The sequence below is a fragment of the Homalodisca vitripennis genome, unplaced genomic scaffold (assembly GCF_021130785.1).
Source record: "Homalodisca vitripennis isolate AUS2020 unplaced genomic scaffold, UT_GWSS_2.1 ScUCBcl_2380;HRSCAF=7077, whole genome shotgun sequence".
NCBI lineage: Eukaryota > Metazoa > Arthropoda > Insecta > Hemiptera > Cicadellidae > Homalodisca > Homalodisca vitripennis.
Genome location: NW_025778497.1, coordinates 49592 through 62271, shown reverse-complemented (window position 1 = coordinate 62271; position 12680 = coordinate 49592). Strand labels below are relative to the sequence as shown.

Genomic DNA, 12680 nt, shown 5'->3' with positions numbered 1-12680 from the left:
ACAGCGTTTGGATGCGTATTTTTGTCTACCCTCGCGGTGATAATAGTATCGGCCGCGACGATTATATCGTCCGCCCGGGTGATATCGTCGCGAGCGCTACTATTATGTAAGCGCTTTTTGCAACGCTTTGCAACAATTCTCGTTGAAATTTAATGTTTGATATAGTGCCGTAATCATGAAATTCTGGAGTTTCTTTTATATTCTCTATGGAATCTAATAGATTGTTTTGGCGGTAGATATATCGATGATTTGAACCAGCTGTTTTCTGCTGTTGTTACACCCATACAGTAATGGTGTCTACTGTGTTATTGTTTTGAATTGTGCTGTATTTAGTGGCAATGGATAACAATTTAGGCTCAGATCAAATCAGAGATGTTTTTAGATGATGAAATAAGTGATTTGGAAGATACTAGTGATATAGATGTGCCGGAACTTGATTCAGATGTGTCATTCTTCTGGCAGCGGTAAGGAATAAGTTCCAAACTTTGAAGAATCTTCTGAAGTAGATATTTCTCATCATACTGTAAATAATAGTGATAGTGATGAAGATGATACCACCTAATCCAAATAAGCCTATTCAAGAATTTTCCAATCCCGTGTGGTTGAGAACTTATACACCAGAAGATGTCCATTGATTGATATTGAATCACAGTGAAGTTTGCTCAGAAAAAGAGGTGTACATAGTCATTATTGTATATATAGATTGAGTTTTTTTAATGAATTGAGCCATTTATGTGTAGTTTTTCGGAATGTACATAAAAAGGTGAGCAAAATGGCTATTCCACATTTTTAATTTTTATTTGTATAATAAAGTACTCGTTGTGAGAATTTGAAAAAAACTTTTTTGCAAAAGTAAATTTGAACATTCAGCAGAGTACAATGGGTCATCATATTAGTGCAAGTCCACTTATAGTATTATTTTCCGATTCCTTCGAATGTACAGAATAAAATGATATGCAACACAATATACTACAATACAGTTTTTGCTTTTAAAAAAATGTTTTTTTTTAACATGCGCACATTTAATCAAAATATACCCATCACCGTAGGTAAAAACATGTATCACCCGGAGGGTAATGAGATTTACCTCACAATTTTGCAATCAAATATAAGCTCGTAAAATTGCTTGAAGTTTAACATTGTTCTCATAGGGAAAACGTTAAAATGCCACCATGCCACCATTATAGCCGGCCGATCACTGGATAAGCTGGAATCGCTTATCAAGTCTGTAAGTCTGTTTTGTTTAGTGGCAGTACTAAAATAGTACTTTTGAAAAAAAGAGTAAAAGGCAGTAAATGGCAATACATAGAGGAACAAATGAATATAATATAAAATATACATATTAATATTGTATATACATATTAACTTATATAAGTATGTATTTATTTATATATAAGTGTAGGACACAACAATCAAGACATAGGCTATAAATACATTTGAAATAAGAATCTATACATAAATAATGTAATATATAAAATATTAACAATTATTGATTTAAAATGTTTTTAAACAGGAACCCAAAATAACCAAATAATTATACAATATCTTAAAGTAGAGTAAAATGAAACATAAAATCTAAATAATACAACAAAATTGGAACACAGCAATCAAGACATAGGCTATAAAAACATTTGAAATTAGAATCTATAAGAAATAAGAATATATACATAAGTAAAGTTATATATAAAATATTAACAATTATTGACACAATGTTTTTTAAGTAAGTACCCAAAATAACAAAAAGATTGTACAATATCTTAATGTAGAGTAAAATGAAACATAAAATCTAAATAAAACAACAAAATCGGAACAGTCACTATAAATTAAAAATATAAACCTTACTAAAAATTATTAATAAATAACGCTACCAAAATGTTCTATAAATCCCAGTGCTGTTGTGCCTGCATAAAGGGCAATGAGGGATGACCTGGAAGGCAGGTAGCCTGTCAGTGCATTCAGCGCACAAACACACATGACCACAAGGAATGACCACGTGTGAAGCACGCTCCATCAGACAAACTACGCAGTACCTTCCAGGTGCTGCCTGAGCGGGTGGCGCAACAGCAGGGTCAGCTGCTTGCACTTCAGGAGGCAGAGGCGGTTGGACGACTACTGCTGCAGGAGGCGGAGGCGGTTGAGCCACTACTGCTGCAGGAGGCGGAGGCGGTGGGGCCACTACTGCTGCAGGAGGGGGAGGCGGTGGGGCCACTACTGCTGCAGGAGGCGGAGGCGGTTGGGCCACTACTGCTGCAGGAGGCGGAGGCGGTTGAGCCACTACTGCTGCAGGAGGCGGAGGCGGTGGGGCCACTACTGCTGCAGGAGGGGGAGGCGGTTGAGCCACTACTGCTGCAGGAGGCGGAGGCGGCAGGGCCACTACTGCTGCAGGAGGCGGAGGCGGTTGAGCCACTACTGCTGCAGGAGGCGGAGGCGGTGGGGCCACTACTGCTGCAGGAGGGGGAGGCGGTGGGGCCACTACTGCTGCAGGAGGAGGGGGCGGTGGGGCCACTACTGCTGCTGGAGGCGGAGGCGGCAGGGCCACTACTGCTGCAGGAGGCGGAGGCGGTTGGGTCACTACTGCTGCAGGAGGCGGAGGCGGCAGGGCCACTACTGCTGCAGGAGGCGGAGGCGGTTGGGCCACTACTGCTGCAGGAGGCGGAGGCGGTGGGGCCACTACTGCTGCAGGAGGAGGAGGCGGTGGGACCACTACTGCTGCAGGAGGAGGAAGTTCCCTATCTCCAGCGGGGAGGTCAGCTCGTGGCTGTATCTGTAACATACAATGGAATGAGTATGAATGACTTTTAAAACATGCAAAAGTATGCCAAGGAAAGAAAGGGGTTCTAGTTTCATTAGTTTTCTTGAAATATAATATACACAAACCTTTAAAGCCAATTTGAAATATGAAATTGCTGTAATAATTATGACCTCCTTAGGTGTCAAAAATTAACTACAACGAAAACAGTAAGTTTACAAACCTCAGGGGCAGGACGACGATTTTGCTCAGCTTGCAGAAGTGGTGGTGGCATCACTGGTTCTGCTGCTGCTACACGGCGCCCATCATTGCCAGGGATTGCCGCTAGCCGCACTCGCTCAGCTCTCATTGTGTCGGCTAACGACAAGGTAAAGTGCGACACGCGGTTTAGGAACTGCGCCTCATTGTATCTCCCCTGGATCAACATGGTTGACGCCTGGTGTATTGCAGCGTCTTGGCGCACGTAGGCACGCCTTCTTTGGCGAACATGCTGTACGCCATTCGCCATTCGATTGTAGTCCTGCCACTGGGCATTTTCAATTTTCCTGAGGTTATCTGTGAAACGAGATAAACAACCTCAGTTTATTGACACTTGTATAAAATATGTCTTAGAGAAGGCATAAAGACCGCAACGGAAGACGGAAGACCATAACTACTATAACAATAAAAAGGAGTAGACTTCTGGTTTTATTAGTTATAATTACAATATTACATTGTCTATTTAGACATAAATTGGAAAGACAAGATAAATGTTCAAATGCCGAAGTAATGCTTAAAGTGCAAATAAAAATTCAAAGCATAAAACCCGGTTTGTTTAATATTAACATAAAGTTATTTTAGTTGCAAGATTGAAATTAAAAGAGTATCGCACTTTTATTGTCATTTGCTGAGCGTAAGCTTTAAATTTTGGATGAAACTTTATTTTTTACATAAACAAGAATAAGATCTATGATATTATTTGTATAATGGAATTTGGCTGAGCGTCATTGAAACCTATCACCAAGTAGGCTAGCACAGCTTCTCTTTTGTCTGCTGGTGGGATATAAATATTTACTATCTGTCTGTATATCTATATATGTCCGCAGGACGTCTAATGAAATGGCAAAAGACTGTTTACCGTGGTACTTCCACACTCCAGGATGTGGCCCCATTGTCCTTAATAAGCTGCTGTGGAACGCCTCCAGAGCGTTGTTGGTCCGGTGCGGCTCGCCAAACACGCTAAATCGATTTGCACCGACCATCCGCATCCAGAAATTTTCCATATAGCTGCAATATACATAAAATACTCTATAAACTATAAAAAAATAAATTCTACCGTGACATAGTTTGTTACAATCAAAAACAATTATTTGTCATACCGATATTGTTGTGACTATATCTTGGAGAAATAAAAATGTACAATACAAAACATAAAATACCTGTACCAAAATGCATAAAAATTACTCGAAAAGGCTTAAGTTGTGCTAATTTCTAAGGAAAGATTTTGAAAATTGCTGGAAGCAGAGTAATTATATAGGAAATCTAACAATAAACTGATTTTGAGCACACGAGAAACACCAAGGCCTAGCTTTTAATACCAAACATCCTGATAAACTTACCGAAGCAGTATTCTGAATCTGGCTGCCAGACCGTGCAGCACTGCGTAGTGGGTTATGACCCTGAGGCCAAGTGCAATTCTTTCAGCAGGCAGCAAAGCTAATGACATCAGCATCTGAAGAGTCTTAGCAGCCTGTACGTTGGTGTCAACTATGTGTTGGAGGCGAAGCTGCCTGTGCATGCGATAGATTGCCTAAAAACGTAAATTTTCTTGTATAATATAACTAATTGTATGTCACCAGATAATAAATGTCCACATTTTTCCTTTATACAGTATATTAAACATTTACTGTACAAAATAAGGTGTTACGATAAAAGAGGCACAGCAAAAAAAGCGCATTGCGAAGAAAAGGTCCAGTTAACCCTGTTGGACAAAAGGAATTTAGTCATTTAGTCTCTATGTTCTTAGAAAAAAGGAATGGTACGCATACACAGAGCGCTCTCTGCTCTGAGCTTCAATTTGGGTACTATCTCGAGGAATGGTTATAATAAAACAATATAATTAGAGTTAAACTTATATATTAAGTTATTATATATACCTGTGCAAAATGAAAGAAGCATCCGACTACTCGAGCATTAGGCCATACTAACTGAGCAGCATTGCTCATAGCCAACTCAAAGTCAGTCAAAATGACCTGCGGATTCCAATCAGGAATCAATTGTTTTAAAAATACGAAAACACCTTGGTAGGAGTCCTGTGTTTTCCTCGTCATTAGCACAAAAGCTACCGGAAACAGCTGAAACACGAAGAATAGTTTGTTAGTTTTAGTAACTTCCTGGGTTATTAAGAGTTTTAATTACAATTGATAATTTTTCTACATGATCTCTTTAATCGATGATAATATCTAGTTAATGCTGCTTTAGTACAAAATGCGTAAAGAAATCACATTGATTGCCCTTAAGAAGTCCAATTTTTACATTGTTTGTGTCTTTTGTAGGTGCCATATCGTTAGTCCGAAATAACTTTTCAGCCACAAATTACGTATATAATATAGATTAGTTTAAAACCATGTAATATAGACTAATTTAATGCACTACATCTTTTTATTTCAGAAATAATGTTTTTCTAAAGATTACGCCTCAAGATTAAGGTAACACATTTACATGTTTATATACCTGAAGAGTGTTAAGATAAACAACGGGTAAATTGCAACTATAAACTATATAACAAACTATTAAATTTGGAATTAAAATGTATTAGGCGATTATTGCTTTAAACAAATTAGGTTATTATAAATTCATAGTCATGCTATATAGGACGGGATCGATTAATTCCTCCTATCCACGTGTACATAATTAAAATACGACCTCCGGTTACTGCTAATACTTTGTAGGTAAGAAGACTCGGCGGGTTCTACACCTGGAAGTAGCGCTGAGTGATAAGTGATAAGACAGGAAGAGAGGGAAGGAGGCAATAAGGTTGAGCTTGCAACAGTATAGCAAACTCTGACCGCTATAGATCGCATGCGCATCGTCGTATCCTGTTTTCAGTGAAACGCAGCCAGCTGGCACATTCCACTCCACCCCAAGTACCGCCAATTAGTGTTCTGCCCCATCTGTTTATATCTCTCTCCTCGATCTCCCTGAACCCAGTGGCGTAGCGAAGGGGGGGGGGTCCAGGGGGTCCGGACCACCTCCGAAATTTTAAGACATTAAAAAATAAAGCATTGAGCAAGAGAAAAAAGAAGAGTTATCACTACTCTTATCTACAAACATTAAATTAATTTATTAAAGTGGTCGTTGTTAAAAATAGAGTTGTCCTTTTCGTTTAAATCGTAAAGTATCAAACTATACTTTTGGGCTCGGCCTTTCGGATAGTGTAGTGTAATCACGGTATTTCTATAGGGCGCGGTCACGTGATGTCGCAAAGTAACCTGACCGGAACACGGCGAACAGTTTAAATTAGCGACCACTTCGTTCAAATTCGTCTTGGGGACGTAAAATGACTGCTTAGAATTAAGTTACGACGTTGATTTTAGTGTCATTAAACTGTAGACGTGTATATAATTATTGAAAAAAATTTAAAAAATCACTTTCGGTCGAAAAATACACTTGAAAAACTCTACTGAATTGAAATTCAACTAATTTGGACTTCAGTGATTGGGGTTAACGTGATGTTTTCAATTGAGTTAGGACGATGATTTTTTTTATCATATATTATTTTACAAGTTAATTTCTGTATACATACATGATTCAAGAACTCGCCATGGATTGTCACCAGCTGATAAGCATGCAGCTGTTCGGGTAATACTTTGAATGTTCCATCAATGTGGAGCCGTTGCGTGTTGACCAGCGCAGTCCGTAGTCGCGGTGAAACATATATGGCTGCTGTCCACCCTTCAGCCTCTCCGCCAACGACACCTCGGAACAGTGGTTCGTCGCCACCCTCGATGGTCATAGAAAGATGTCTCCACTGGTCTCCAAGGAGTATGGTGGAAAATTCTTGTAAGGATCGAGGTATTGGCGGGTTTCCCCGTTGACGATATTTGTATATTGTTGAGCGTACCCCGGGATACCCGATCCTTAAAGCTGCTCTGGGAAACCTATGGAAATCATCATAGTATAATAGACTGTTTGTTTTAAAAAAAACTGTATGTAAAATAAGGTTGTGTACATCTATAATCTTGAATTATGCAAAGCCTTATGCATTTAAATACACTAGGATAAAAATCTTAGATACCCGAGTTTGAAACTTAACGACCAACTAACCAGTAGAGCTAAGAAATAATGGGAGTTACATTTAAAATTAGCTTGCTAATTTTCGAATTTAGGCATATTTTATTAATTTCCGTGTACTATTATTACAGTTTTGTTTTGAAAAGTGAATAGTTCATATTATTTTATGTTTATTTATAAAAGATTAACTAAAGGAGTTTATACCACACACACACGCACACACACACACACACACACACACACACACACACACACACACACACGCGCGCGCGCACACGCGCACACACACACACACACACACACACACACACACACACACACACACACACAACACACACACACACACAGGAATCCATTAAAGAAGAAGAAACATACTCCCGTACAATTTTGATAACTTACAATAAAAATTATAAATCAATAGATTTTAAAATTAAGATAAACTAGCAACCTATTATAGAAAACATTAAACAAATTATCATAAATATAAGATAGAAATAAATAAACTATGTAAAATTGAATCATCAGATAAAATAAAATCATTTATTTAGACCAAATACCACAAAATACATTATATCTTAGTATCAAGGAGATTGTTATGCAAAGTATGTTTACAACACCTGGAGTTATAAAGTGATTTTTAGATCAGCTAGTGACTTTACAATAGAAGGAATTTTATTATCTTAAAATAAATGTCTTAATATGAGATAGAGAAGAACCTTTTTCCATCAAAGTTAATCAACATTTGAGTTATTAAATACAGTAATACTTTTTATTATTTGTATTAAATTGGTGAATCTTGGTTTTTGAATCCATGAACAGAAAAGACATTTACTAGATGATGAACACTTAAATATTGGATGGCAACCAGAACTCTCAGATCTGCAAGAATTACTACTACCAGTATTAAATCTACACTACACCGACAAGAATGATTGGATGATGAATAAGTGTCAATGGAACACACAAAGTAAAACTGGATTTGAACTCAAGTAAGATCTACCCAATTTAAGATTCTGAATCTTTCAAAATTCTAACCTATTTTTGTATATATTCAAACCTAACATGCACCAAAACATTCTATATCTTGGATATAATTTTTTTATGTGCCCATGGCAGTATAATTCACGAAAATATGTATATGACAAATAAACTTAATAATAATGGTAAGTCAAACGTTTATTTAGTTATATCAATAGCTAATTAAGTAAGGGTAAAGAACGAGTTACTAAAAAAATAAAGCAAAAGACAAAATTAATACTGTTAAGATAATTATTATTACTTACCTTACACAAACATCGTCAAATATGACTCTCGGCGCCCTGTGGTCAGTAACTGCCTGGGCCTTGAGTTCATTTTTCAAGTGCAGAAGTTCTACAGCCACTTCATCAGGATCGTGGTTGTGGGGTGTGGTGGTCACTTGAGCAGTTTGTTCATTAAAGCATGCCCGGCTTAAACATGTATTCATATTACATTTTAAATATCGAATATTGTTTTGTAATTTGTTACTTTTATAAATAAAATTGTTGTGTACATAGAGTATCAAAACCCCGGTCACTACGAACGATATCCATAATTATACAGGTATAAGAGCTCTGAAGTGACTCCAGTGACTACCTCGAATAAACTGAATCTTTCTTTCAAACGAACCTCTATTTATACGGCCGGCATGAGATGACGAAATCCAAAAAATAATTTCCTGGAAAAAAACCCTTCCAGGGTTTCTAAAAATACCACACCCCTCACGATAAGATAATCCCTTAATTGCAATACTATTACGAAATTTTCGTAATTAGTCTATCTGGGATATAGTTGGGTTACTTTGACATTACAAAAGGAAACATGAGCTGAAGTTAAGCTGCCACTCCCTCTCCCCCCACCGGAGTTGTCACATTGTGTCCTCAGTGGCGTAGCGAAGGGGGGGGTCTAGGGGGTCCGGTACATAGAATTATGTTAGGACGGTGATTTTAGGTATCAATTGAACGCCGACTAATACCTATACAGGGTGAGTGGCTCTTGGTGTGACAAAATTTTTTGGGTTATAATGCAATGTAAATGTGATACAATGGCGGTTATAAAAAAGTCTAACTCCAAAAATTAGGTCTGAAATGAATTATTTTCAGTTTTTCTAAATGACCCGTGTTTTTGTACGTAAATCTGATATTTACTATAACACACAAAACGTCCCCCGGATCCCCCAGTTTCGGACCCCCCCCCCGAACGATATTTCTGGCTACGCTACTGTGTGTCCTCATCACATTTCTGAAAATAGATTTACCTTCACAAACAAAAACAGTAGTTGGGGGATGAACCACCTGCAATCTATTGCCTTAATATCACATAACGTAACTAAAAAACATCGGTATTTATTGTGTTTTATTTATTTTGTTATAAATTTATGACATAATTTGCTGATTAAAAAAATTCAGTGCAAACACATTGGTTAGTAGAGTGAAATGCCGCCAACCGCATCAGAATACGACGATCCAGTCGGAAATGGCAGCGCATAATGTACTTTACAATGTGTACCTAAAACAACCCGCCATTTCTGATTGGATAAACCTTTTGAGATGCGGTTTGCGGAATTCAACTCTACTAAGTGAGCTCTTTCAAATGAGGTATCACTCGACCCATGCTTCAATTTAAGATTTCCATGTTTTCCTCTGTGGGCCGTCCCCCCATGGTTGATATGTCATGGTAATACCAAGAAAAAATAGTTTACATAGCCATATAACACTGTGCAAAGTTTATAGATGTTATCTCCTATGGTTTTTAAAATATTAAGCCGTACCCATACTTTTCAAACACCCTGTATATTATTACTATGAAGTTATAGAGAACAAGTTTTTTGTCAATTTGAATTAGTTTGTGTAGACATTCAACACAGTTTATACAGTTGTAATTACATCAAGTTGGTTTAGGTTTTGTTAGAAATAAGTAAACCTCTTTCTTTCGACATATTTTAAAACTCGTTCAAATAGTGATCCAGGAACGACAGGAGATAATATTTTTTGTTACTAGCAGTTAGTTACCAATGACTTCGAACGCAACATATTCTTAAATATATTCTTAAACCATATTAGTTTTACTCCTCTTTACGATAAACTATTAACCGTTAAAACGGTTTAACATTTGGAATATCGTAGTTAATAAAAAACACAAATGCTGTAAGGTTTTTGAAAGGTGCACGATTACAATTCATGTTAAACTCGTTCATGTTACCCGCGTTTCGCACACAAATTCCTAGGCTTTCTTATGAGCACTTCTCGCTGCAGTGAATTATATATCCGACGTCAATGTTAAGATTTCCTTGTTCAAAGAAAATATATGTCTAAAAGTGTAGACTTGTAGTCATTGTAATTTATATTAAAAAAAATTAATGATGTAATAAGATGGAGCTGTATAGTATTTTTTCAAACAGGAATAGAAATATCAGGTACCTATTATTTCAGTATCCAAGACACTTTCACAGTTTGAGGGGTATCAGATGTTTGTTAATCGAGGTTTTTGCAAGCGTACCTTTAAAGTAGTGGTGCTCCCTTCTACGTCGATGGATTCGTTGAAAAAGTACCTTGAAAATCACAACATTATTTCTTTAACTATCACTTTTATTTATTACATGTGCAGAGTGTATCAGGACGGGCTGGGTCTGACAGACCCAAATAAAAACAATGAAAAAAAATGTTTTAGCCAGTTTATTAATACAAATTTATTTTTACATTAAAATACAGGCATGGCTGTATTAGTATTGGCTAGTTTTAATGTCGTAATTAAATGAAGAGCTTTTATAAAAAAATAGCCAATTAGATCTTACAAATTTACTTAAAATATTAAATGTTTTCAAAAACACGTTATCCTTACCATGATGTGTATATAAAAATTAAACTATACATATTTTTGAAATAAGAAAGACCTAAATAATAAAATAAAAATGCAAAATCTTTCTGAAATAAAACCGATTTCTTATTATATAGGCGTAAAAAAACCAACTTTTGCAAATGTACATTTCCGTATACAGAAAAGCAAAATGAAGACAAGTACTGTTCCTACTCTATAAATAGATATTTACACAATAAAACCTATCATTTTATCACTATAACTAACTTAAGAAGGGGGAAAAAATACTAAATTACTTTCACAATCATAAATACAAGTTGTAGGTGTCCGTTGTGTCATTATCTTAGATCTACTCAGCGCAATTCCGGCACAGCAGTTCCGCGTGAGACAAGCACAGCCACGCTTTACACTGCTTACAAAAATACTTAGTTTTTGCTGTCTTTGCACAGAGCACCTGCCTCGTTTTCATGGTTCAGGGTTTTCTTTTGCAGGAATAGGAGTTCCCGAAAATTTTGCAGCTTAGGCTCGAATTTCCCTAGGTAAGTTGCCTTGTTGTGCCCGAAGTGACATGTAAGGTTGTAAGAGTGACCGTCCCTTCCTGTCAATTTCCTCTTCATGTTGTCCTGCTTCACAAACTTCATCCAAATCGAATTCACTTTCTGTATCATGGTCACTGTATATTTCAAAGTTTGGATCAGCGTCATCAGATTCACTCTCACTGTCTCGTAACAATAGTCTGTCAATTTCACTGCTTCTGTCAATATGTCTATGAGCCATATTTATTTAAATGTTCTAAAACTTCATTACAATAAAAACAATGGTATATAAACACTTTTCCGATGTAAAATAGGCGATGAAATAAATAAGAACAATTCGAAATATCTGTAAAAACGTGACGCCAACGGACGGGCTGGGCCTACCAGACCCAAAACGTAATCAATCACTTAACTACGCAAAGACTGAGACGTGGAAACAAAAACAATAACGGCAGAGCACTATGTGGAGTGTTTTGGAAAGCTACACGGAGTCTCGCCACCGTGAGTCACTTTGACCTTGAAGCTCTGATCCAAACAAAACCGCCTGGGTCTCACAGACCCAGCCCGTCTACTCTAGGGTTAAGGAAGTCGAAAATGGAATTAATCTACCAATGATTCAAAATATTATTAAAAATGTAGAAAATAAACCAAGGGAAATAGTCAGTTAATTAACGTAATAGACAGTTAAATTATGTATAATGAGTTAAATGTAAAACCCTATTTGGCTGTGGACAGAAAAAAAATAATGGATTATATATTGGATGAAATGAGTACACTACGATACATTACGAATTTTAAGCACAAGTTTCTATCCTACTGATAAGTTCTGAAATAATTTGTGCTCTTTGTAGTTATTTCTATTGTTCGGTGTATATAATCTTTCACTCGGTCAGTCAGCGCGAACGTTAGGTGCATGAATGAGGTGCTAACAGTAGGCCACCTGCACATTGAACGCAGGTGCTGTGCGGACGAGCAGGATATGATTTCGTAACATAGCACATTGAACAAAGCCTCTGCGAGCCAGCGATCACATAAGACCAATAGATGGAGCAGTGGGGTTGCCGTTGAAGCCGCCTCTGTCGCCTGATGATACAACAATGGCGGCGACCTTGGGATGATTCACCCTAGTGGCGAGCGCTCAGACTGTGTTCGCTGCTGTCTGGCAGGTTTTAGAACATGAGAAGGAAGATGAAGATCTCGACTATTACTATGATATTGTAGGAAACACTTCAAATGTAACGACGCATATTGTGGAGTACCTTTCTGGTTTTGTAGTAAGAACGTTAAGA

The 12680-nt window shown here is 37.3% G+C and overlaps 1 protein-coding gene across 1 annotated transcript; it reads right to left on the bottom strand.

Moving 5' to 3' along the window:
- Positions 1 to 2674: 2674 nt before the first annotated feature.
- LOC124371996 lies at positions 2675 to 8547 on the bottom strand (the record flags this gene model as incomplete). The annotated part of the gene is made up of 7 exons (XM_046830369.1): positions 8305 to 8547; positions 6534 to 6888; positions 4885 to 5082; positions 4348 to 4538; positions 3867 to 4015; positions 2973 to 3304; positions 2675 to 2764 (listed from the first exon to the last, which is right to left on the bottom strand). Coding segments are annotated over exons 1-7 (1497 nt in total), but the record flags the coding sequence as incomplete, so codon positions are not given.
- Between the last annotated feature and the right edge of the window lie 4133 nt (positions 8548 to 12680).